The 26,939-nt window shown below is 38.4% G+C and overlaps 1 protein-coding gene across 3 annotated transcripts in view; it reads right to left on the reverse strand.

Moving 5' to 3' along the window:
• TLL1 (tolloid like 1) overlaps nucleotides 1–26,939 on the reverse strand; it is a 154,016-nt gene that overhangs the window by 120,489 nt on the left and 6,588 nt on the right. Inside the window, exon 1 of one of the 3 annotated variants that reach the window (XM_045202729.2) lies at nucleotides 2,429–2,494. The exons of the other annotated variants lie outside the window; for them this stretch is intronic. Within the exon in view, the coding sequence (XP_045058664.2) occupies nucleotides 2,429–2,450 (22 nt within the window). The 5' untranslated portion in view covers nucleotides 2,451–2,494. Of the gene's footprint in view, nucleotides 1–2,428; nucleotides 2,495–26,939 lie in introns of those variants that run through there. 3 annotated transcript variants of the gene reach the window in all.

Genomic DNA, 26,939 nt, shown 5'->3' on the forward strand with positions numbered 1-26,939 from the left:
ACTAACAACAGAATTACAGCAAGTATCTGATGCTAATAAGTTTAAGTAGTTTCAAAGCAGATATTCCATTCATTTTTGGCCTTGTTGTCCCTTTCTAATGTTCTTGGTTTGTGTAGGTCAACGGGTGTGCACTGTTCCCCTGGGTTCCAGAGACCAGCCCCTACCACACACACACACACACACACACACACACACACACACACACACACACACACACACACACACACACAGTCAGCTTCTCTGAAATCAGCCCTGACAAGCCATGGCAACCTGGTAAAATGAGTTTTCTCTGTCTTTTTCACTCATCCAATAGCCTTCCTCTCATCTCCAACCCAAAACTTCACCTTTGTTGTCATCTTCATATAATTCATATTTCTATATATTTCTTCTCAAAACTCTGCTTACTTTTCATTTTATACATTACTTTTCTGTTTCTGCTCTTCTCTTGAGTTTTCATTCTAAACATGTCTGTGGTTTTAAAAACTATTTTTTAACTGAAAATGGCAGTGACAGATCTAACTAAAGAGTTTCAAACCAAGAAACTGTCTCAGCTGAAGTGTGGCTATACACACCTGTCAACACTACCTGTGGTTTTATTACTCACTGGGGATCAAAGACTACTCTCCTTTTTGTGCTCCAGCAGCTTGGAGCTTCGCCTTGTCTTACTACAAAACATCAAGGGAAAGATGTCAAAAAACTTCATACAAAACCTGCCAGAATGTCTAAGTGATATAACACCAGTAAAGTAGAGAGTCCACAGAGTATAAAACTTAAGGTCAGGAAACAGGCAAGAAAGTCCTACCGACCTTGGAAAGTCAGTGGGTGGAGGACAGGCTGGAGAAACGGAGAGACAGAGTGGGGGGGAGTCGGAGAGAGAGAGGGCAGAGGAGAGGGAGGAGGGCTAATGAAGATCCCAGGATATGCCATGGTAACTAAAGCTGCTTTTTGTAAACATTTTGATGTTGTTATCCCATTATTTCAGCCCCCTATATATTAATTATTTTGTTTCTTGCTTCCTTTTAAAATAAAATATATATAAAGAACTTTCTCTAAAGTGGCTGAATAAAATACCCAAATTATTTTAAATGTTTTACTGCAAGTGTTGCCCCCAAAAGATTAACAAATTTCTGACAACATGTTATAGTTAACAAAGTACTTTCACATATATAATCTCATTTGGTCTTCACGACAGCCTAGGAGGGTAGGGCACGGGAAGCCAGATCCGGGGCTCAGAGAACTTTAGTGATGCTTGAGTAAGCTGGGAAGGGGAACTTAAAATACACCTGGGGCTTTTTGCTCTATGCACCATGCTCTTTCTAGGACTCACTGTTTTAATATTTCATAGCATGAATTCAATTAAGGAAATTAGCAATAGAACATTAATTTGTATAATATCAGTTCAAATATGTTTATCAGAGTTACGTCCAAGCCATTAGGCAGAGAAATAGAAACTAATTTGAACCTTTGCTTACTGTAGAACTAACTTTGTTGTTCCCTTCTGTATAATGAACTATTACAATTTTACACGAGTTCTAGAATTTAACTGTACAAAAAATTATTTTCTCATGATCTTTAAATGCCACTAGCTTATAAATTATAAACTGTATGAAAAATGATTCAAAAATAGATTTACATCCTCAGGATGTGATGAGGATAAAATGACATTATTCAAATGTTTTCTATTCTTTATTTTCTCCTCTTATCTCTGTTTATAATGAAAATTCCATCTTAATACAAGCAGTATATTACAACCTCAGTATTCTGCCCTGAAGGAAAAATCCAACTCTAGTCTCCTGCAGTTCATCACAAACATTATTTCTACCATTTCTATTACCCATTTGCATATATACCAAGTATTTTCTGTAAGCGTTTACTGAGTTGTTACCTTGGGAAACTCCTACCTGATTAAGAATTCATGAAGTAACACTGAAAACAAAGAAATCTGTACTGAGCAACAGTGTCCAACAACAATGCTCAAATGCATCAAAATTAAAACTATTCTCAAAGCTACAAATTTTGCAGCTTTGCCCATTTATGCATTTATGAGTCCATGTATGCTCAGTTTTAAAGTCCAAGAAAATTTTAAATTAAACTTTCTAAGTTTTCTCTGAACTATACTTCACACAAAATTTCAAAGTAACTTCAGTGTTTTCAAAGTGATATTTTCACAGAATTAAAAATATCTATGGGCAATCCTGAGGAAACAAACAAAAAGAACTGAACACATCATATTTTTTACTGTGTTTTTCGCCAGAGATACGTAAGCATTTATTACCTGAGCAATACTTCTAAAGTTTTATTTTTGGCCAGTGGCATTATGTTGGGTTATGATGTAAAACACACACTGGAAATAATCATTTATGTGGCTGATTCACACAGATCTGAATCACTGAAGGGATTTAGCCCCCCAAATTAGGAAGTCACTTACATTGACTCTGACCTCCCATCATGAGAAGTCCAGGTGCTCCTTCTTGAACTTGAAGGGCTCGGCAGCCCAGGCATTGCCCCCACACTGCTTAGAGCAGTGGTCAGTCTGGAAGTAAAGAAGCACAGTAGTATGCCAGCGTGAGTGCGTTACACACGGCCTGCGCGAGGCACTAGCCCTGCAGCCACGGTTGGCTGCTTGCCCTTTGAGACTATAATGTTATCCCACCACAGCAAGAAATGGTGATGAAAACCTAGAATACACTATATTTATCCAAAGAAGGTATCATTAAAGGGTTACAAACTCATCATTTTGTACTGCTATTCATTTGGAGATTAGCTTTAATGGCATGATAATACTATAACTCCGTATTTTGAAAGTTCTGGAACACACAGAAAGCTAATGAATGGTAGATAGTATGTAAATTATATTGTATATAAATAGGAACAAAATCATAAGAATATCATAAAACAGGTAAAATAATTTTCAATGAACTTTAATTACAGAATATTTATTGTTTATCCTACCACCTTTAAAATAAACTTAATATACGTTCCGTAACTAACACTAGTCTAATAGACAAGGTCTGTCCAGAAGGTATCCAGCCATTTACTATAAAAATTAGAGGCGTTTCTTGAAGAAGATACAAGACTCAAGAAACATTGTACACAGGACAATGATGCCTCAGTTCCCTTCAAATTAGGCACCTTGGGACCTCACACAGTTCTCCCAGTGTCTCTTACACTGTTCCAAACGCTGCAAAATCTTTTGTTGGAATCGCCAGTGACACATTTCATGCCAAGATCCTGCATCAACATCTTGGACGAAATAGTCTTTGGTATCCCCAGATCAGCTTCTAGTTCTCACTCCATCAGTCGCCAATTTTTGTTGTTTGCAGCCCGCACACGTTCAACATTCTCAGGTGTTGTACTTGTGGCAGGCTTTCCAGAACATAGATCACTTTCAAAAGATTCTTAACCATCTTCGAAGCAGTTGTGCCCCTTTTATTTGCACTGTACTCATTACATCATCCCCAAAAGCCTCCTGAATCATCCAAATAGTATCCACGGAGGAATGTTCAAGCTTAAAGCAAAATATGATGCAGATTCGCTGCTGTACCCACTCAGTCTTTTTGAAATGCAATGGCCACACAGTACACATGCTCACTCAATGGCATCTACCATCCCCACTGACTAGTACAGTGAAGGTGTCATTGTTCACACAGGTGCATCCTAGTCTACTCTCCTTGGCCACCAGGTTACATCAATGTTGCACAAGCTTTTCTCATTATGTTAACAATGGCTGGAGTTTTTCCGGGTATACCTTGTACATACATCCTACTATTACTAAATAACATAGAATATAATTTAATTAATATGTAGTACTTAAAACTTAGAGTAACCAACTAGAAGTGTCACAGCACTTTCTCCTGGCACGGAAAACCCTACTTGTGGAGCAGCTCGAACAGTCCAGTTCAGGGATGTAGGGGCTACGCCAACATCTTTACTCACTCCCCAGTGTTTCAGGAAACACAAATGTGCACTATTCCTGAAGCTCCACCCAAACAAGGCCTGGCTGCACATGAGCAATCTATCCCAAGGATCTTTGGAGCCACATAAACTCAATAAAAAAAAAAATAACACAATCTGGTCCAATGAAAGAAAAGCAGCATGGGAGAGTGGAAAAGCCACTGGTTTAAGAGGGGACCAAGATTGTTTCAATTTTGAATGTAAACAGCTCTATGACTTCACAGAGATCTAGAGCGGTTCTCTGTTTCCTTTCTAAATGTTAGCCAAAAGACGAGTGGATGATTCTGACGCTGACCTCATGGAAGGTTTTGAAAACTAAGACTGTTCAGGCCCCCTTCACAGAAATTCTAATTTAATACATCTGGAATACAACTAAACATTAGTATGCTTTTTAATTTCCTGAAATAGGATTAAAAACCAGGAATCTAAAATTCCAGATGATCTCAAAGCTTCCTCCCAGCCCTCCAAATCTGATGATTCTGCAACATAAAATCATTTCATCACTCTTGGAAACTATGAAATATCACATTATTTTTTTAAAAGATTACAAGTGACAAAGAAAGCTTTACACAACTACTCCACTGTAGTAAAACATAAACTTGACATTTTTTTCTCCTTCGATGGTACACTATTATCTCATGTGTATATGAATGCAGAGAGGTGGATAAAAAATGCTTATCCAATAACTTTCTAGTTAACATTTTCATGAATCTGAAATTCTGTCTACAATTAACAATACCTTCATCTACTTAATATGAAAAGTAGCATCTTTACATTGCAATTTTTAAAAGTTATGCTGACCAAAATTGGAATTTTTCACTCTTTTAGAATTCTATATTTCTTATTTTTGAAATGTACAAATCTACAATTCTTACATTTTGGAATCCTAAGGAGGAAACTAAATTGCAGTCATCAACACTAAAATCTGAGAAAGCAAGGATCTCTTAAAGGACAATAGAGTTAGGGAATAAATAAACCCAATCTTAACAAAAATGTGTGCTATGGATGACTCATGCTTCTGTGCAAACAACTGTAAGAATCAGAGTGTGCATGCTTTATTGGTAGGACAAGTGAAGATCTAAATCCTATAAATATCCAGAAGCACAGTCTCTTGTGAAAGTGAATGTCACTATAAATAAAAAGTAAAATAAATGAAACAAAATACACGTATAAAATGTTACGTATAAGTCCTTCACTAACAAACTCTAAGGTTACCACAAGTAAAAGTTGTAACAGCTGATTTTACTAAATACTTTATCTGTAGGATACTATCATTCCCATTTTATACCTAAAGAAAAAGGCTCAGAGAATTTGAGTAACTTCCCCAAGTTTTCACACTTAGAAATATCACAACCAGAATTTACAGAATTTAAATCTAAGCAGTCTTGACCCCAGACACTCTTACTTTCTCCATGTTCTAGAAGGGTCTAAGAGTAAAGGAGAAGTCATTTTTAGACAGTCCTCCATTATGACTTATCCCAAACACCAGAAGCAAAGCCAGTTCCCCCCACCTCGAAAAGATATCAGGAGAACCTATGTGAAGTTCAAGGACCTTTTCTAAAAAAGTTTTACCTTCACTTATACAGTTTCGGAGGGATATACTGATCAAGAAATACCACATGCATTTATTTTTATGTGAGTGGAAAACAGAATGGAAAGTTGGCTCAGAAATACCATAAAATATGTAAGTTCACAGTCAGTTCTAACGCGTTACACTGCGAGAAACACAAAAATTGCCTCAATGCTACAAGCATGAAAAATAAACCACAAAGTGGGGGAAAGATATCCTCCTGGAAGTACAAGTTTTGATAATTCTGCAGAATGCCCTTTTTCCCATCTTTGACAACACTCACGATCTTTCTGACATTTATGTAAAAGAAACCTTGGAGCAAATGCTCAAATTTGAATGTAAAGATAAGAAGCAGAACCAGTTCTTAGAGTTTTGGTTCCTGCTCTGCCAATGACTTAATCTTATTCTCTCTGAACCTCACTTTCCTCATTTATAAAAATGAGAGGGGTGAACTATACTGGCGAGTTTCCCCCCAAATAACTAAGAAAAATTTTTAACATTTAGCCAAGTTCAAACATCATACAGTAAGCACCCATAGAACATATACCCCTCCATCTACATTCTCCCATTAATATATGACTATCCTTGCTTCACTGCATATCCATCAACCCACCTTATTTTTGGTGCATTTCCAAGTAAATCACAGGCATCAGCACACCTCCCTCTAAGTACTTCAGCATGTTATAATTGAGTTCAGTAATTGTTTAGTTTTTTTACATAAAATGCAAATACAATAGAACACAAATCATAAGGGTATATTCACTTAGTTTTAATAAATGCATGTACCCAAACTCCTACCAAGATATAAAATACTATATTGGTCAGAGTTTGAGTTTTTTTCTAAGTAACAGAAGCCAAGCTGTAGTAAAAATAGAGTGGCTCTGATTAGATGACCTTCATCCTCAGCGGGTCCCTCTGCCCTGCCTCAGGGTTCCAAGAACTTGGGGCTCCTGGAAGGGAAGAAAAATCATCTCTACAGATCCCTTCCAGCTGAGCATGGCCAAAGCCTCTGACTACACATGAAAGTAGTTAAACCACTCTTGACATTTGCTGTCTTTCACCAAACATGAAACAAGGCCAATTTCTCAATGCTTGAAAGTTTCACTGGTAAATTATAATTAGTTTAATTGTTTGTTTATTGTGCTTAAGGCAATCCTGTAGTTGCATCTCAGATATTCATCTTTTTTTAAAGTAATTCTGAATGGCAATTAATATATTTCTACACTAGGGCCAAGCTCTCGTCATAAACCGAAATGCACCTTCATTCATTCTGGCAAGTGCCCAAACACAATACTAATTTGGGCAGGTAATTACAGGGACAAGTAAAGTTTTCTATACATAGAGGATTACAATTCCTGCTGAGATCAGTGCCTCTCTCTCATTCGCTCTTTCCCTCCCTCTGTCTGTGTGTGTCTGTCTCTTCCTCCCTCATTCCCTCCCTCTCTTCCCCTCTCTCCCCCCCTCTCCCCCTTTCCTTCACTCTCTCTCATTCTCTCATTTTGACCTTACTTAATATTACGTGCACCTTTTGAGTAAAGGGAGATAGTACACATGCCTTCCAGGGAGATGTAAGAGATTAGCTCTGCTCCTCTGTCCTGTATGACTCTATGTCAGTCTCCCAGACGTCCTGGGCCTCAGTTTTCTAGTTGATAATGCTGAGCAAATAAATAATCCTCAGTACTACTAGCCTCAATTATATGAACAGTAACACAAAATTCACTTCAAAAGCACCATCTTCCTTGCAGGCAATTAAGCACCTGGCAAAGAAAGATATAAACCTGTAATTCATCAGAGCACTCCATGTCTTAATCATTTAATCCTAACCACAAGATTTCACTCAAACTGTAGAAAGAGACTTAATTCTGTTCCCAGTAGTTATATGGTCCTGCCTGAATAGCTGGACCTTATTTCTTTGGCAGTTTTTCTTTCTCCTTTTTTTTTCTTAGACCATCTTCTTTAAAAAGAAATTCCAGTTGGGGCTACATGTTCTAGCAAACATTTAACATGCTTCCTAGAACCTCAAAAGGCCACTATCACTTGCCATATAACATGAAATGGGGCCTGATCTCTGATGACCTGCTCCTCCCCTCCTCTGTACAACTAGTTATTTATGTTTGAGCTGGACTATTAATCACCAGTATCACCTATGATAAAGATGATATAAACAGATACACTCGCAGGTAGACTCCAGTAAGCCAGAACTGGTGCGTGGGGTTAAAAAGTTCTGGTAGGAACAGTTTAAGGCACGAGCATGTTCATTGCTCAGGACTATTAGGAGACCATTCTCCAAGGTCTCATGGGAGCACATCTTGTGAGCATGAGTACTGTTGTCCTTTGTGCTGGACTATCTGTTCAAGGGTTTTTGTATAAAGAACAGCCTCGGCTTTCTTTATTTGTTTGCTGAGCAGTATAACATCTCCCCAGGGCAAAGTCTGGACAACCGTGCTTGCCGTCCATAATAAGAGTCCCCTAGTTCAGGATCCCCGGTTGTAACATGACTCCTTTGCATCAGCACCACCCACCTGACTCACCTCAGGACACCTCTGAAGGACCTGGTGTGCAGGAAGAACTCACAAACCTCAAGTTCAAACTGTTTGCTGGGCTGAGCGTAAGCGAACTTTTCGTCTCTAAGACAAAAGTTCTGCCTGCAACTGTGAAAATGAGGCAGGCTAACCCAACAGCCAGCAAGGAGCCCGCGAGAATGATGGACACGCATCTCAGACTGTTCACGTTCTGCACGAGGACTGCCATTGTCCACGCTCGTCACCCCGGGTGTCCGGGCATCCATCTGTCTCAATGGAGGATCACCCCATCTCTCTCTCAGGTGACGCTTAACTGGCTCAAACATCCAACCTTCGGATACCTTTCTTTAAGTCAGAGTATTCCAAGGGTTTGAAAGCAGTATAAATTGCATGCCACAGACTCCAAAAACTGTAAATGTGCACTTAGGAAAAAAATCTAAGAAAAAGAACACAAGTAGGTTCAAGACTTCTCCAAATCCCTATAAATACAACTTTTTAAGGACAGCCCATTGTTCTCTGGGGTAGCGATGGAAAAAACAAGCCTTACGAACATTTTACACCTGGCTAAGGAGCAAAGCTAAGCAGAAAACGCTATTGAATGAGGGTAATATAAAAATATAAGCATTCCTGAAAAGAGGTGAGACATTTCTTGTTGGTGCTGTAAGCAACTAAAGAAGGTAAAGAATGAGAGGATTGCAGAGACTTCCCGCATTGACTGCTTAAGAGTTCCAGAACTTCCCTAGTGTGTGCTGTAAATGATTGGAAACCACAATACAGGTGTTTTACACAGTACCTCCGTTTCAACGGCTACTAAGAGACAGCTGTTATTTTGCACAACTGCAAATTAAGGCTAAGACACAGGAGGGAAGGCTCCGTAATACAGGATTCTGTTTTGGGAACACAGTATTAACATATTTTCAACTTGACTTTCATACCTAAGCAGGATCAGCTTTGCCCTGAATAAATTATATATCATTTTATTTGCTTTAAACAGTTCTTTGTAATTAAACCATAGTTCAAAAGTAACTTGCGTGTGCTGTATCCGAGGGAAAAACAACATGAGGTGCTGAACAAGAACACTTGTCTATGGAAGGGCTCTTTTTCACACAATAAAAAGGGACGGTACTCAGCAACACCAAGACATCAACCGTGTTTCTCTCTAGCATCTAGTAAGATTCCTAGCATTTAGTAGACATTAATTAAATATTCAATGTGTTAATTAACATGAGTAAATTTATTCTCATTGATGATTTTAAATGTAACAAACTCACAAAGGGGATTGAAGGGGATTGAAAAAAATCAATGATTTGGAGTAGTTATTCAAATACAAAATGTATCCATTGGGAAATTGGCTGAAATCTCTTATTTCAAAAACTGTTTGGAATAAACATGTAATTACTGCACAGTCATGTGGTATGATGATGATGATTTTTAAAAAATATTTGCTTGAAACTCCAATGCATAAAGTGTTTTATATTTGAATAAAGAAGGGAAAAGAACAGAACTCATTCCTAAAGGCTTTTTTTTTGTTGTTATATGGTAAAATGAGCCCCTCTATTGGGAATATGATTCCAAATGCAATTTACTATGATGTGCTTACACAACTCTAAGTATAAACAGACACGTTTCTATAGATTAGAATGCCTTCTTATCAAGACTCCCAATAAGAAGTTTATAATCGAAGTGCCACTACAGAATGATATCTTATTCCCTAACTCCCAAAAGCTAGTGAACAACCCAGACCATTGAGCCAGGAGAAAACCTACATGGGCAACTGCTTCGGGTAAAGATATCACAGGGACAGGATTCCCAGTCCGGTTGTGCATGAAAACACTCAATATAGACTTCCAGGTCCCAATTCAAGCAACTGGTTTTGCACTTCTGAGCTGTACTGTAGAATCCCAACTCTAACATTTTTCTCTAGGTGATTTTGATACTCAGACAGGTTTGAGAGCTATTCACATCAGTCACAGAAACTGATTACAAAACCAGAAGACAAACCAAACCAAATTTTGGAATGAGAATTAGGAGGCAACAAGGGTGAGTCAGATCTAGGCGGGCTCCATGGCTGACAATTCAGAGACACGGAAATCAGATTCCAGCTGACGGTCTGAGTAAGACTGTGTCTTAGGCCCAGGAAGGTAGTCAGGAAACAGAATGTATCAGCACCTAGACTGTTAACGAAGGCAACAGTGCATCGTCTTACTTTCTGGGTTGAGAGTCAGTATCATTTTAAAAATCATCTTTGACCTTAATTTTCCTGTAGAAAAAAGAAACATTGTCACATGAAACAGACCCATAAATCGAAAGACACTTGTGTTTCAGAAAGATTAAAATGTGGGTAATGCATTTTATGATGGAAGAATAGAAAAGAAGGGCAAATCAAGTGAGGCACAGAAAGGACGTGGGAGCCATTCACTTAGGTATATTGAAAAATGAACTTGAAAAGAAAGGAGGAGGGTCAGAAAGGAAGCACTTGATGAAAATCAAACAGACTCTGAGTTTCCTACTTTGTAAACTAAAAGAAATAATTACTTCCACACATCAAGGAAGAAGGTTTATACCCCAAAAGATTGAGGGAGCAGACGTACTTAGTAACTATGACTTCGGGCGAAGACTCAGGCTTGGGCTTCATCCCTCAGCAGCAGTGTGAACAGGCGCCGCCGGTCAGCGAACCTCGATAAGCCCCAGCGTCCTTCCGTGTAATATCGGATGGTGGGCAACAATAACAGTAACTATTCAAGTATTTGGTAAGGTTATGTGAAATGATGGATTATTTTACTCAAGTACATAGTGCTGATCCAAATTACAATTTCAGCATTACAGTATACCAGGGCATTTCAGTTACCTGATTTTCTTGAACACACTAATGCAGATTCTTTCCTATGTAGTAGCAAGAGAAGTGCCCGTATTTGTGGTTCTCCATAGGACCACGTGGTACAAGACAGGAAATTGGCTTTAGGATCTCTGACCAAACTCCCTAATTTTATTGGAAGATTTAAGACTAAGAGATCAAATGCAATGATGTCTAAAAGTTACTTAATTACATTTTGTCTTACAGTTTTTTTCTCCCTTTTCCATTTTCGATGAAACTAAAGAAAGTAGCACTTGTTCATCAGAAACAAATCAAACAATACTAAAGAGGAAAATAAAAGTCTCCCTTTGTTGCCCCTGCAAGGACGACCTGCTCTGCAGAAGTAACTCCTTGACCTCTGTGTCCTCCCAGACCTTTGTAATGTGCTGACAAATCCTCTCCTGTGTGAAAGCCATGATCTCGGTGACATGCTAAAACCCTGCGAATTCGGTTTCGAGGATTTCAGAAAGTTCAACAGCCAGGACGGACCCATATGCAAATTTCCTGACTCTCAGGCTAGAGCATTTTTCACCACCACGTGATTCCGCACGCCCTCATGGAGCAGGACACCATTTGTGTTCCAGATGTTCTTCTGTCATTTTCCTTAACATCCATTCCTTTTCTCTACTTTGTTCTGGTCCCTAACTGGTTCCTGCTGATCAATTATATCACTCAAGAAATTTAGCAAAACCTTTGCCAGGAGGGACTATTGAAGGCATTGAAAAGTAACTTGACATTAATAACCCCCAAAATTATGCTACTAGTAGAACCTTGTGTTGCAAAGATTTATTATATTTGGCATGAACTTACATTATTGTCCTGAACAGATATTTCAATATTGTAATGCTGTTTAGCTTACCACAAGTTTATAAAGTGTCCTACATGAAACTGACCTTACTCTGCATTTTTATCACAACCATCGATATACTTATTCTTCCCGACCACAGTATCATCTCTCTGCAGGACAAGACACTCTCTCCAAGATACTCTTTAATACCTCACACAGTGCACAGGTGCCTAGAAAAAGGAAATGTACACATTTCTGTTACTGATGTGGCTATCTGGATGCAATGAACAGAAATTGTTTTAACATCTCATGATGAACAAAACTCAGGCTTCCCACATCGAAAAAAATATGGAACAAAACGCAGCCCTAAAAGGGAAAGGACATTGTGGCTGGAGTCCAAAAATGGACTTGATGGTCTTTTAATAAAAGCATAGTTCTGACATATTCTTAAATATTAATGCATGCTAAACACTCGTATAGTTTCCATAAGGAGAAAGTTACCAGATTGTATGTTTATAATTTTTAAACTCTTTTGAGACCAATGTGTCAAAAACCTAAACTCAAATAGTTTCAAGAAAAATAAGCAAACTGTCAGAATCTCTTGAGCCCGTTTTGTTCCACATATTTTAGTTGCAAACAATTACCGAAGTAAATGCTTACTGATTTCTCTACTACAGTGATGCAGAAAATATAAAACAGGCTTAAGGAAAATCCAAGTTGTAAAACTAAAATTTTGGAAATGACTTTGATTCCTTGGTGGAACAGTTCCATGAATATAACACCGAATAAAAACAAAAAAGATAAAATAGAGGAACAGCGAGGCTGACAAAAAAGAGCCTGAGTCTTCTGTCCTGTGAAATACTAGACTGAGATACAGGCCTAATTCAAAGAAGTCATTCACCAAGGGTGAATAACACTAATTTTTATTAATTGGCTGGTCACACAATCATTCTTTCACGTATAAGCCTGAAGAAACTGCAATAATTAATCTAAAACTAATATATCTTATCTTCTTTCTTGTAATTTAAATAATTCCCTGCTTCTCCCCTAAATTAGTTGGCTATCCACAAATTCATCCTGTATTCTACATGCTGGATTTTAATTCTGTACTTCCTTTATTTCTTCCATTGGAGCAGCAGCGTGAGACAGCTGTTAAAAGCCCAGGTTTTGGAGTCAAGCCACCTTTGTTCAAATCCTGGCCCTACCACTTTCCAGCTTTGTGACTTAGGACCAACTGCTCAACCACTCTTAGTTCCCTCAGTTAAACTGGTATTTTCACTTTACTTCATATGGCTTTTATGAGTATTAGAGTTAATAGTTTTACTTAATAGAGTAAAACTACTTGGCACATAGTAAATGCTATATTTGCTATTATTAATTTTAATTAACTCTAGGGGTCAGCAAACATTTTCTTCAGGGGCCAGAAAGTAAATAATTTGGGTTTGCAAGAGGTCCGTACTAACTCTGGTGGTTGCACTTACTCGACTCTGCTAACACAGTCGTAGCCACTGCATAAAACAACGGGCATGGCTGTGTTTCAGTAAAACTTTCTTTTAACTTTCATTTGCAAAAACAAGTCAACAGTTTGCTGACTCCTCAACTGCTCCTATCCTAGAAACACACTACAGTGTTACCTGAAAAGACAGAGTCATTTCTAAACTATAATGAGGGCACCTGCCTCACTGGACATTTGTGGGGTTTCTCGTGGGTAAGAATCTGGGAAATGAATCAACAAAGTGACTGATGACGCTTCCAGAAAACAGATTAGGAATCTTAACTTTGGTTTTAACACACTTGAGCACTATCTCTTACTTGAGTACTATCCATTTACTTCAGCTCCTAATACTAAACCTCCAATATTTATCACTCTTACTTATTCTACACCCTCTTCAGTGTTTTATTTGACACTCCTTTCAACCAAATCTCACCTTTATCAAAGTAGGTGTGTGTGTTTTTAAGTCCAAGGAGGCAGAGAGTGCAAACGCAGTAAGCCAGTAAGCAAGAAGACAACAGGAAGGGGAGAAAACTAGGTAGCCCCGGCCCTGCAGATAAGAACCACGTGGGAGAACTGAAAACCACAGCACACAGGGAGCATTTAGTACGCCAAATCCTCTGTGAAATGAGACACTTAAAGGAAGTGCGAACGAGAAGTTTTAAACAATGAAAGGTATTTAAATAATGAAAAAAAGTCTTTATCAACATGGTTACCATTTCCCATGCTGTTCATTTCTTCGAGGACAGTGTCATCTGTTGCTCGCCATCTATTTGAAGGACTTCTTGTAACATTTCTTGCAGGGTAGGTTGGGTGGTGATAAATTCTTTCAGCTTTTGTATGTCTTTACCTTCAAAACAGTATTTTACCTTCATTTTTGACAGATATTTTCACTGGGTACAGAACTCTGAGCTGGCAATGTTTTTCTTTCAATGCTTTGAAGACATTGCTCTCCTGGCCACTGGTTCGCATTGCTTACAGTGAGAAATCTGCCGCCATGCTTATTTTTGCTCCTCCGTGCATAATTCCTGTGTATGTGTTTCTGTTATGTGTTCTTTTCTCTGGCTTCTTCAGTATTTTCTCTTTATCACTGGATTTACGAAATATGATTACACGTGACAAAGTGCAGTTTTCTTCATTTTTTTGTACTTGGAATTTGTTGAGATTATCGCACCTACAGAGTTGTTGTTTTCACAGATTTAGAAATTTTTAGCCATGATTTCCTCAAATAGTTCCACCACACCACATCCTGCCCCCATTTATCTCTTCTCCTTCAGGAATTCTAATTACTTGCATATTAAGCCACTGGATGTTGTTCCACAGCTCACTGATTCTCTGTGCTTTTAAAGTCTTTTTGTCTTCCATTTTGCATAGTTCCTCACATTAGGTTCAAATTTACTAATCTTTTCTTCTGCAGTGTATATAATCTGTCCATAACATAGTCCACTGTATTTTTAATCTCAGACACTGGATATTTCGTCTCTAGAAATGTGATTTGGGTCACTTTTATACCCTTCAAGTCACCACATAACATGTTAAATTTTTTTCTAGCCTCTTGAACATATAAAATGCCATTGTAATTATTTTAACATTTCTATCAACTACTTCTATCATATGTATCATTTCTGAGATACTTTTATTTTGTTGAGTTTTCTCTTCATTGTGCATCAAATTTTTGTGGTTCTTTACAAGCCAAGCTGAGATTTTTTTTTATTATTAAGATAATATAACATTACATAAAGCTTGGGGATATTGAAAACAAAAATGAATCATAAGAATAACATTCGAATACCTTTCATTTTTACAATTTTACATCTACACTTATTTTGTCCATATCCATCTATATTTAACATACTTTACATATTAGAATGATTGTCATTATTGCCCACAAACATTTAGATACAAAAAAGGGGGAGTAAACATATCTATTATTGGAGCTTTTACTGGTCCTTACATACATGTCTAAGTTTTATAGTTGTGATCAAAGCATGTAGTCAAATTAGTATTTCTATGCTGTTATTCCATATTACAACAATTTTTAAATATTCCCAAATAGTCTTTGTTATTATTTTTCCTCTTAAATTTTAAGTTTTGAAAATTGAAAGTAATTTATGCTGATCTTACAAGTAAAACAAGTCAATTATATAAAAGAAAAAATTATATAGCCTCTACATCCCACTCAAATTCCATTTCTTCAGGTAATAAATATTTACAGCCTTATATGTATCTTTCTATACCTTTATTTTGTTCTCTATCTTTTCTATATAAATAATATATAAACAAATATATACATTTTGTTTGCAGGTTTTGGGGAAATTTTCTTTTTTTCATTTATTGTACCTGAATACCTCACTAGATCAACAGATATATACTTAATTGATTCTCTTCAATATCTTCATTATATTCTCTACTAAGGGTATAACATATTTGGTCACTATTTTCCTAAGACTGTTTGTTTGTTTGTCTTAGGAAAATAGTGACCAAATACATTATACCCTTAGTAGAGTATATAGTCCCATTGTTTCCAGTATTTTTGTCTCTTAAAATGATGCTGCAACACTGTTTGGATGCCAGGTGCAATACTTTGAATCTTAACTTGTTAGTTGTTGGATATGTTTCTACTCCTAGAAATACTATTTACTTTTGTTCTGGGGAGCAGGTAAGTTACTTGGATCCTCAGTGGTCTCTTTTCCAAGCTCTGTTAGGTAGGACCAGAGCATTATTTAGTTTAGAGCTACATTTTCCCCAATACTGAGGGGAAACTCTTCTCAGTATTCTACCTGATGTCCAATAACTATGAGGTTTTTCCACTCTGCTTTGTGAGAACAGAATACTATTTACCTCGTCTATATGAGCCCCAAGGACTTTTCCCCTTTATCCTTTTGGGTGGTTATTTCCTGAACCCCAGGTAGTCTTTTTACATGAACACACTAACCAACAGTCAGCGGAATGTTCGAGTTGGACACTCTGCTGAATAAATACAGGGATTCTCTGTAGGTCTCCAGAATTCTTTCCCTGTGCTGCTCTTTCCTCTCAGGCACTTTGTCCTGCAAACTCTAGCTGCCTTGGACTCCCTGTACTCACAGCTCCATCTCAATGCAGGGACACTTCTGGTCTTTGCCGGGATTCTCCTACCCAGTTCTGCAGGTAGTCAGCTGGTGCAATCATAGGGCTAATCTCATTTATTTCCTATGTCCAAAGACCACGGTTCTTTGTCACCTGATGCCCAATGTCTTAAGAAATACTGTTCCATATATTTTGTCTATTTTTAGTTGCTTCAGGCACAATAATAAATCTGGCCCCTGTTACTCCATCCTGGCCAGAAGCAGTTCACATTACTGGAATTTACGAAGATTTTATCCAACCCCATTCAATTTAAAGCAGAGTTTCTTTAAGTAATGAACACCCACATAGAAAACCTTACTAAAGAAGCAGTTTAAAAATTATCATTCTGTGGAAGTTTATAAGACTGCCAAGTGATAATCTCACTCCAAAACTCAATACCCACTAGGTGCTCACTAATGACTCAAAATGGCAAGCACAATTTGGAGCTGAGGGTGACGGCTACCATCTTGAAGATGAAGTCCCAAAGTTAGAACAGAAGAATTTCTTTAGAGAAAAAAAATCTCTATACCCACACCCGAGATCAAGGCCACTTAAGAATGACTGAGCACAATGCAGAGGCAACGGATATAAGGAATGCAAAAGTGTAATGGGCGAGAGAGTCTTAGCGATGCCCAGACTACGAGCTGCCGGAAAGCAAAGTGCAAAGTAGGCTGGCCTTATCCTCAGAGCTGCTTTCTCCACCTTCTGATTTTCTATGTTCCTAGGACATTTATGAAATGGGCCTGAGCTTTCACATCAATGATTTCCATGTTAACAACTTACTAGTGACCCAGCAGAGGGTATTTATGTTTTAAAAGAGGCACTGAGAGAGCAATGCTTAATTCAAAGAAATCATTAATGATGTATTTTCAGGAAACCACAATAAATCAGTAAATGACACATTCGGGGCAGTGAGTGACCTTTCTAATTCACCTCTGCTCATACTCACAAACTGTCACCACCAACTTCACGTATTTGCATTGTCTGCTCCAAGACGGGTAAATGTGACATTGGATTGATTAGGACTTCAGGGTGCCTCTAACATGAGGAGTTGAAGGATATTCACAGCTACATTTCTACAAATTAAAGAGTAAAATTTCCTTTGAGGCCCTGTAACTGAAAGGTTATACAGGAAATTTTAAGAGAGTGTAAATGTCAATGAAGGTTAAAGTCATATTATTAAAAGTTTGAATAAACATGTGAGAAGAGGTTAAAGAAAATCTACTTATTTTAAATTTAAAAAATAAAGAAAAACCTTACTAATGTTTTTTAGGAATATGAATGATGGTGAGTTGCTTTTCCATCTTTTCAAAAATCAATAAACCCCAATGCATTAAATATCAAAAGATGCAGAAACACATTTCCTACCTTCCTCATTGGAAAGTTTAGGGAAAACATAACCTTAGCTCCTTCCACAAGGTTAAACAGTAATCAAAGTAGCCTAAAGGCAGCACTGGTCAGTGCAGGCAACTTGTACTGCCTCATGCAAGTGGCATCTTTTCCTAGCAAATCACAGTGGCTGCTTTGAGCTACATCTGTGTGATCTGCCCCCAGGAAATTTGAAATGAATCCTCTCAAGTGATGGGCATAAAAATGTTTACATTTACAATGAAGACTTCCCAAATAATTCATGAAATTTCTGGAAGTCTTGTGCATACTAGAATGGAATGGATATCCTTAAAAGTCAGCTAAAACCAATGATCGCTTAATCATTGTGAAATTTCCAGGTTAACAAAATTAGATACATGGTATATTCTCATGGAAGGCTTTATGGTTATATTTAATATATAGCGATAAGTGAGTTTTAAATAAAGCCCTTTAATTATCATAATTTTTAATTTTAAAGGAAATGCCCAATAATGTTTAACATTTTTAAAGAACTTCTTAACATTTAAAGTCCTCTTTAGAAACTGCTGTTTCTGCCAACATGGCAGACTAAGTACTGGGGCTGAACTTCCTGTATAACTAAAAATGCTAAGTAAAATATATTTCAAAATCTCTCTCAATGTATGACAAGATGAGTAAAAACATTTTCGTGGTTGAGTGAAGGAAGGGATCCAGAAACACAAACAGAAGAAGCCCAAAGCCAATTTTCAACTGAGGACATTTCCAAGCTTGGTTGAAATGACTATTGGATTCTGTTGCAAGCTGTGCTCAGGGGACAGAATACACAGTCCCAGGCGCACCCAAGCTGGAGGGCCTGAGAGGATAACCTGAGACTCCCAAACCTGAGACTTCTCTGTTTAAGGAAGAATAAATATTAAACTCATACCACCCCAGGTAGCAGCACAAACCTTCAAACTTGAAACAGTAGGGAAGAAAGGCAAATACCCTCTGAAGTCTCATAAGCAAAAATCATCCCCAAAGCAAGTTTGGCATTCTAAATTGACATACCGTGGTAGCCCAGTAGCTCAAGCAGGGAATTCAGTTTACACTTGTCATGAACTGTTTGTACTCCCAGACGCCCAACAGAAGCAAAGAAACCTTTCAAATTCATTACAGGAACAAATAATTCCAATCCCCCACAAATTATTCCAAGTATGGAAGAGGCTAGCATAGGCTTGACACCCAAAACCAACAAGAACAATAAAAGAATAGTTTCAGGCCAATTTAACTAAAACATAAAAACAAAACAAAACAAACTAAATGTCAATACACTGAATCCAAGGACGTAGAAAGAGTACAGGCATACCTCATCTTACTGTGCTTCATTTTGTTGTTTTGCAAACAGCATGTTTTCATCAACACTGAGCAAGAGATTACTCGGTTTTTGCCGATTACACTGGCAAAAAGATGACTACTTGCTGAAGCTTCAGATGATAGTTAGCATGTTCTAGCAATAATGTACTTTTAGTTACGATATGTACATCGTTGTTTTAGACATAGTGCTATTGCCCATTTACAGAGCACAGTGCATGGCACCATGTAAATGTAACTTTTAGACGCACTGGGAAACCACAAAATTTGTGACTCACTGTATTGCAACATCTGCTTTATTGCGGCAGTCTGGGACCAAACCCTTACTATCTCCAAGATATTCCTCTACTGGATCGTGCTTACAGATGGATTCATCTCAGGAATGCAACGTGGGTTAATATTACTAAATCAATTGTCCCAATTCACCACATTGAAAGGTGAAACAAAGACAATTGTATCATCTCAGTAAATGCTGAATCCCTAATCTGATAAACGGTATCTACTTTTTAATAGAAATCACTAAATTGCATAACTGATAAATAATTGAAAGCATTCCCTTAAAAACTGGAAACAGAGTAAATTAGCCTTAGTCATCACTTCTGTGCAACACTGGCAGACTATCAGCACATTAAGACAACAAAGATTAAATTAAATTAAAAGCATAAGGATGGTAAAGAAAGAAGCAAAACTACATGGATACTGCAGATTACTTGATTGTCTACATTAAGACTATACAGGTAAGTTATTAAAACTAATGACCATTAAGGATGCTGGGAAAAAAGTGTATCAAAAATCAAATACATTTCTCCCTGGCTGTGTGGTTCAGAAAAAACTTTTACAGATAAAACTGTTAAAAATGTATTAAATAGTACTAAGGAAAGCCTAAATAAATGCAGATATATACCATGTTTGTGGCTTAGAAGATTTAATATCATAAAAACAGTTCTCTCAAAATTAGCCCATAGAATCAATGCAATTCCAATCTAAACTTAAACAGTGGGATTTGACGAGGTGATTTCAAACCTAATATAGAACACAAAATTGCAAATAATACCCATATACTCCTGAAGAACAACAACATGGGGGAACTGATAAAACAAACATCACAAATTATGGGCAACTCCAAGGAATCTCAAAACCAACTTTTTTGCTTTACAAAAAAGGAACATGTTTTTCACTCTTCGTTTCTTACTTTACTCACCTGTATCACTGTCCTTCCAAACACTCACATACGCAGCCGCGAAGACACCGTCTTTGACTCTTCCGCTTCTTCTACTCTCTTGACCTTCACCTCAAGGCCAAGCAGTTGATAACGGCTCTCTTAAATCCAGTCTCTCTTTTCTATAAGTACTGACACAATCCAAATGCAAGCACCCATCAACACTCACCTCTACTGTAACTCTAACCAGTTGTCTCCCTGCTTCCACTTGCTCTTTACTTCCTGCACCAAGTACATCCGACCATCCTTACAACCTCACCTATCCATTAAATATGGCTGTAATTAAGGCAACGATTTACTTTAAATTTTCAGTAAATGCTCTTCCCACTGCCAAGGGGACCAAGTGCACTCCCTCTAGCTGGGCATTAAAGATCCATTACATTGCCCCTTCCAGAATAATTTCTTGCCAAAGCACAAACCCTTACAAAGCTTTTCCTCTGCCTACATTAGACCATTGACAACTTCCTGTACTTTCATAAAGTTCTACATATCTTCACAGCTTCCATTTTTATCTGTTATTCAACTCTAAATATTTACAGGTTTTTCTCCAGAAAAAATATTGGAAGACTTCAAGATCCAGCTCAAATTCCAGCTTCCTTAAGAAACTTTCTCTATCCCAAACATAACTAATATATTTCTTCCTCTGTGTTATCACAGTATTTTGTTTATTGTACTTTCATATTGATAATTGAAACATTTGTTACTTTTTTTTCCTGGTATAGACTGAAATCGTTGGAGGAAGGAAACATCTTATTTTTATCCCTCGAGCATCTTCCTGAGACATATCTAGTGCAAAATACCGGTTGCATTAATTTACATCTGAACAGTGCATCACAGTTTATCAAGACCTTGTGCATTTAATCTACATGTTTTAGACAATAGGCACCACTATCCCCATGTTACAAATGAGAATTTAAGTTCAGAAACATGAAGCAGACCAAGACCATATAATTAAACATTCAAGAGATAAGACTTGCACCAAAGTCTCCAGACACAATAGTTAGCGTTCTTTAAATTAAGCTACACTCCCTAGACCCAAGCGATTAGCTTCCATTGGTATCATAAAAACCCAAGAATGAAAACGTCCTTTGGCAACAATTTGTTTAAGAATCTGAGACTCTTCATTTAAAAAACGACTATATTTTACATAAGAAAATATCATTAAAATAGTTCCTTACTAGACAATTCAGATAATTAACAACATATACTTGTGCCAAGCAGAAGAATGTTTTCAAGGACAGGTACAACTGATGAACTGACATAAGTGTGTATCTTCTAATGTGTCACATATGCAGTAAAATACTTTAAACCAGAAAAAATTTCCTGCAATACCCTTGCCTGTAGCTCTTGTTCTCTCCATCACGAAAGCTGACCCCACACTTGAAATAACTGGACTCTGGCCACTGGACATGCCCTGCTCATCCAACATGCACATCGGCTCTCCCGTGAAGTGTCCCTGCGGAGCAACATTCGGCTCTGACGGTTAACAGGAGACTGACAAGCTCCGAGAAGCACATTGGTGATGCCCACCTACCCTGTCACTTCTTTGGCAGGATTTTTACTGGTGAAATGAGGTGGGAAAAGAGAGATGGGAAACTGTGCGTGAATAGTTCTCAAGGCTAATTTTGGCAGAGGCAAGTCAGGGGACTCCCGGTCCCCTGCAGTTGCAGCCTGGCCGTGATTCGGCTGCAAGCTGAGGAACCCAAGGGCTCAGAACAGTGACCACTGGAGAACAGTGACCAGTGAGCCCTTGTTCCTGAGACCAAGGGCTCAAGAACAGTGACCGTAAACACTTTCCCTTCTCTCAGTGGTCAGCGGGGGTCACCGGCCTTGTGACTTCCCTCCCACTTGGGAGGAGCCCTCGCTTTCAATGTCAGAAACACCAGGATTCAAAATGGTTTAGGGCTTGAACAGCCTTAGGGATTTCCAAACCTGAGAGGCGGAGGCCCAGGGCATTTAAGGATGTCCTCAAAGTGACACACAAACACGGGGCGGAGCCAGGGCTGGCATTTACATTCCTCTACCACCAGTACAGTTCGTTTTCCCACAGCCATACCACTACCTAGGTAGAATTACTTAAAGAAAACAAACCTTGTATTTGTGTTTCGAAACCACGGTAAAGTAGTGCAGGTAAAAAGACTAGACAGTCATTCTGTTTATCATTTGTTTTTGCTTCTCTGGACCTGTAAGCAAAACTGACGTAAGTTCTAAAGTACGTGCCATTCTGAGTGTCGGGATGAAGGCTCAGGAGTCCCACACTATCCTGCCTCACGCGTGAATCATCCCTTTGTCCAGCGTCTTCATGTTGCAGCAGGGCATCCAACCTGCGACCCACATGCAGCCCAGGATGGCTATGAATGTGGCCCAACACCACATCGTACATTTACTTAAAACCTTCTTCTTGCTCATCGGTTTTCATTAGTGTGTGTGTATTTAATGTGTAGCCCAAGACAACTCCTTTTCTTCCGGTGTGGCCCAGAGATGCCAAAAGGTTGGACACGCCTGGTCGAGGCTCCCTGCTCGGCAGGCACGTGTGTTCTCCTCCACTGTCAGAACAGCTGTGGCAGTGTCTCAGGGCTGTGTTCAGGAAACCCTTGCTTTATGTAATAATGGCCCCAAAGTTCAAGAGTAGTAAGGTTGGCGATTTGGGTATGCCAAAAAGAAGCTGTAAAATGCTTCTTTTAAGTGAAAAGCTGAAAATTATTGGCTAAATAAGGAGAGAAAAATTACATGCTGAGGTTGCTAAGATCTACAGTAAGCACAAATCCCCTATCCATGAAATTGCCTGATTTATCCATTAAACTTCATCACAGGTATGTATGGATAGGAAAAAACCATAGTATTTATAGGGTTTGGTATGCTCGGTGGTTTCAGGCATCCACTGGGTCTTGGAATGTATACGTACCCAGCAGATAAGAGGAGACTACTGTATACAATAAAGAAAGAAAATTCCAAGAAAAAATTTATAATATATATTCTGATTATCATAATTTATAATAGGATCCATTTTCAAATACTACATTGAAATAACTTTAGCATACAATTATGTGATTTGAACATAAACAACTATTTATACATAAACCATAATCTACCTATAAATGATAAAGTTAAGACACCACCAGGTCAGGCATTGTATCCAATTTCATACCTCTGTAACCCCAAGGATAAATCCATGTTTCATTCACGGTTAGTGTTCAATAAAGCTTTGACGAATTTATGAACATTTGTAGCTTAGAGCCATGTGCTTAAATTTAACTCTGTACAAACATAGGACTGTGAATATGTAAGCTCTCCAAGTTAATCCAGATGGCAAATAAAATCTGAACCAGAAATTACCGAAAGACTAAATGGCCAAGATTCTATTTACACATTAGTCAATGTAAACTAAAAACTGTCAATATATTTTGAGTGTATCAGGCATTCGAGCAAGTAGCCAAGAGAACAACATATAGACATGTTTATATTGGTTACCTCTGATATCTTTCCAAACAAAAAGGTCTATTTGGGGGTTTAATCTCTCAATTGCAGTATTTATTGGACTTGAGATATGCATATGCTGGCAAGAAAAAAAGTACTTCATCCCTTAAATGTTTTAATAAAGATCATCTTCACACAAATAGTTGCAATTCAAAAAAACCTCCTACCTCCTATATGTTTATGCTACTATGAATAAAAATTACACAGTGTTTACTGTGATCCAGATGAAGTGATTTTTCCTTTACACTCATTTAATTCTTAAAATAATACCATGAGCATCATAACACCATCTTCATGTCACCGGTCAGAGAAGTGCAATGTAAAGGGGCTAAACTCTTACCAAAAGCTGCACAGCTACTACACGGAATGTCCATCTTAGAACCCATGTCCATCCAACTCCGAAGCCCAAGTTTTTAACAGATGCACTATTCTGCCTCCCTGAAATCTTAAAATATAATTTTTGAAGCCAACCCCAATTTTCAAAATGTATCAATGCCCCCCACCAAAAGTAAAAAAGAAGAACATCATGGCCACAATGGTTATACATGGTATCCAGAGTCCCGTATTCAAAATCTAATCCCTTCACTGCGTGACGTAAGGCACTATGTATTAAAACACTAGGCTGCAGGCGCCCTTCAACACAGAAAGGTGAAATATTATAGGATACCTGTTTACGAAGCCTACAGTTGTGTGCATGTGGTCACATTCCACCTCTGAGCTCCATTATATAGCCTGGAGATCTGTTTTAACCATAAACATTGTAATCCTGGGACGAACTGGAAGTATATCCTTTAATCACTATCTTCCTTTGATATTTAAACTTTTGGTCACTAGTTCGCCCAGCAAACTACACACAAATCGTTTTCCCCATAGAAACATAAGGCAACACAAGACCTCTGGTTTAGGTCATTGCTTCCGTTACCAATTCCAGATGGTAAATCCCAATTATTCCTCCAGGATGACTGCCTGCAGTCTACGCTCCACCCAGGTCTGGATATACAATATTTATTCTCCTGGGTCTAAAAAATATGTATAAATGAAAAAGTTTCTTTTGTCCTTAGGTTTAAAAAAGGAGACAGAAAAGGGAAGCCTGTTTTACCAGATTTTGTTCTTACCCACTCGTTAGAGAACAAGTAGAAGCAGGAACTCTTCCTCCTCGAAAAGTTGATACTCAGCTAAAAATATTTTCTTCAAAGAAATGATAATAAATAGTACATTTAGCCTATATTTTGAATGTACCAGACTTCCTACACTTAGGAAACCAGACTGAGACCCAGGAAGCTTAGTTAACCTTATGATCACTGAGTGCTGCCAAGCTCTTGACCTGAGGGCTTTCAGACAAGTTTGGGAACGAAAAACATCAAGTTACTTAGATACCTTCTCAAGGCATATTTGTTTTCTCGAAGGCATTCACACGTCATTTACATACATAATGTACACTGTAAACCACTTTCCTGAATTGCCTGCACTTGAAAGGATGTTCCTCACGTGCCAGGGGCTCCTAATCATGAATTCACTGAATACCCAGAGAGCAAACTGAAAGTGTGAAACGAGTGAACATGTACCACACAAAATGCTGGAACCTGTGCCCAGAAGCAACACCAATGACTGAATTCTACTCAGATCCAACTCCACCCCTGCCTTAATCACCACGGAAAGCCTGCTGTATACACCTGGGCAACACACCAGCAGCACCTCCCCTGCATCATTTAGCGCTCTCACTTGTTTCGTACCAAACTGGGGCATTTCACTGGTAGCCCTCCCCACAGTACATGGCTTATAAAATGTAAGAACGTTGAAGGCAAGGTTCATTCTCAGTAGAGAACATCACAGAGGATGGATGCCCCCCGCCCCCCACACAAATACCATCACTTGAACTGCCAGGCTTAATAATACACTTGTACTGGCTGGAAAGCCAGTGTAGAGGATTCAAAACCAGAAAGGCCTCTGGAACACAGAACCTGGAGTCAAGTCCTCACCACTTACCAACTGTGATGACAGCCCAGCCAAAAACCTTTTGGAGCCTCAGGGTCCCCTTCTGGCCAAAAGGAGTAACAATAACATTAACTGATAGGGTGTTTAACGTAAGCCATGAACTAGGTTGTTTTGACATGAGTCATGGAGGCCTAGACGTGGGGTCCAAGAATTTACTCTCCTGAAAGTTCTCCATTTGGCTGTTTTGTAGTCATACATGAGGGTCTTCCCAGGGTACTTCAAAGATTTAACTTCCATGAGCTGAGGCATCCTTAATAACACAATCACCTGAGCATAAAACACAAAATACCATAAGCTCTCAACTAGTAGGCATTTGTGTTGAAAATGACTGAGGCAGGGAACTGGAGCTCCTTCCTTTCAGGACAGTCCCCAATGCTGTACATGAGCCAACATTACCCTAATAAACACTTAAGTCCACTCATGGCCAAAGAAGCGAGCTCAAAAGACGTTAATATTAGCAATGGGGCCGGGGGCCATTCAAGGTGGCCCTGTGGTGCCCAACCCATGTGCTGACAGGTTAACACAGATAAGAAATGTGAGGAATGAAGAAAGTATTCCACCCTCTTGCCCCTCCACCTCTGCCTACCCCATCACACAAATTAAATGTAATCGATAGGAAGTTCAACACCACAGAAGGTATCAAATGCTGATATAAGTACATGGTTTGTGTCTCCGTCTCTACAAAGACTCCCACAATTTGTAAAACAGTCTAGTGCATTAAAAGCAGTTGAAATGTCTTTTTTAAAACATTGAAAGTGAATGCTTTGAGTAGGATACTAATACATAAAATTAGACTGGGGGAAATAATATATTTTGGAAGCACTTCTGACCTGCTTAATGTATGGTTTCAACTTTTTAGAACTCTTATCATTCAAGGAAGTTGGTTTGTTTTTCATATGGTCTATATCAAATTTTTACCTTAAACCACAAATGTAAATTGCAGGAGAAGAGCTGAGTAAGACAGTCTCCCCGGTTCACTTTCTGGACTTCAATTAACACCTAATTTACAATACTTCTTAATACAAATATACAGTTGAGCTCTTCAGGCCAGCTTGACAGGATCCGCACACATTTTGGAAGGAGCTGGCAAAACACACATTGCATTAGCCAGCCCACAGTGTCTCAAGATCTAACAGTATCCCATTTTCAAGGCTGACAATGGCAAGAGCTAAATAAATAAGCAAGGGATTCCCTCCTCCCACCTTCCGGGGAAGAACACATTTTATGCGATTCATTCCATAGCTTTGAGACTATAATTTTTTTTTTA

The sequence above is a fragment of the Desmodus rotundus genome, chromosome 9, assembly GCF_022682495.2.
Source record: "Desmodus rotundus isolate HL8 chromosome 9, HLdesRot8A.1, whole genome shotgun sequence".
Lineage (NCBI taxonomy): Eukaryota > Metazoa > Chordata > Mammalia > Chiroptera > Phyllostomidae > Desmodus > Desmodus rotundus.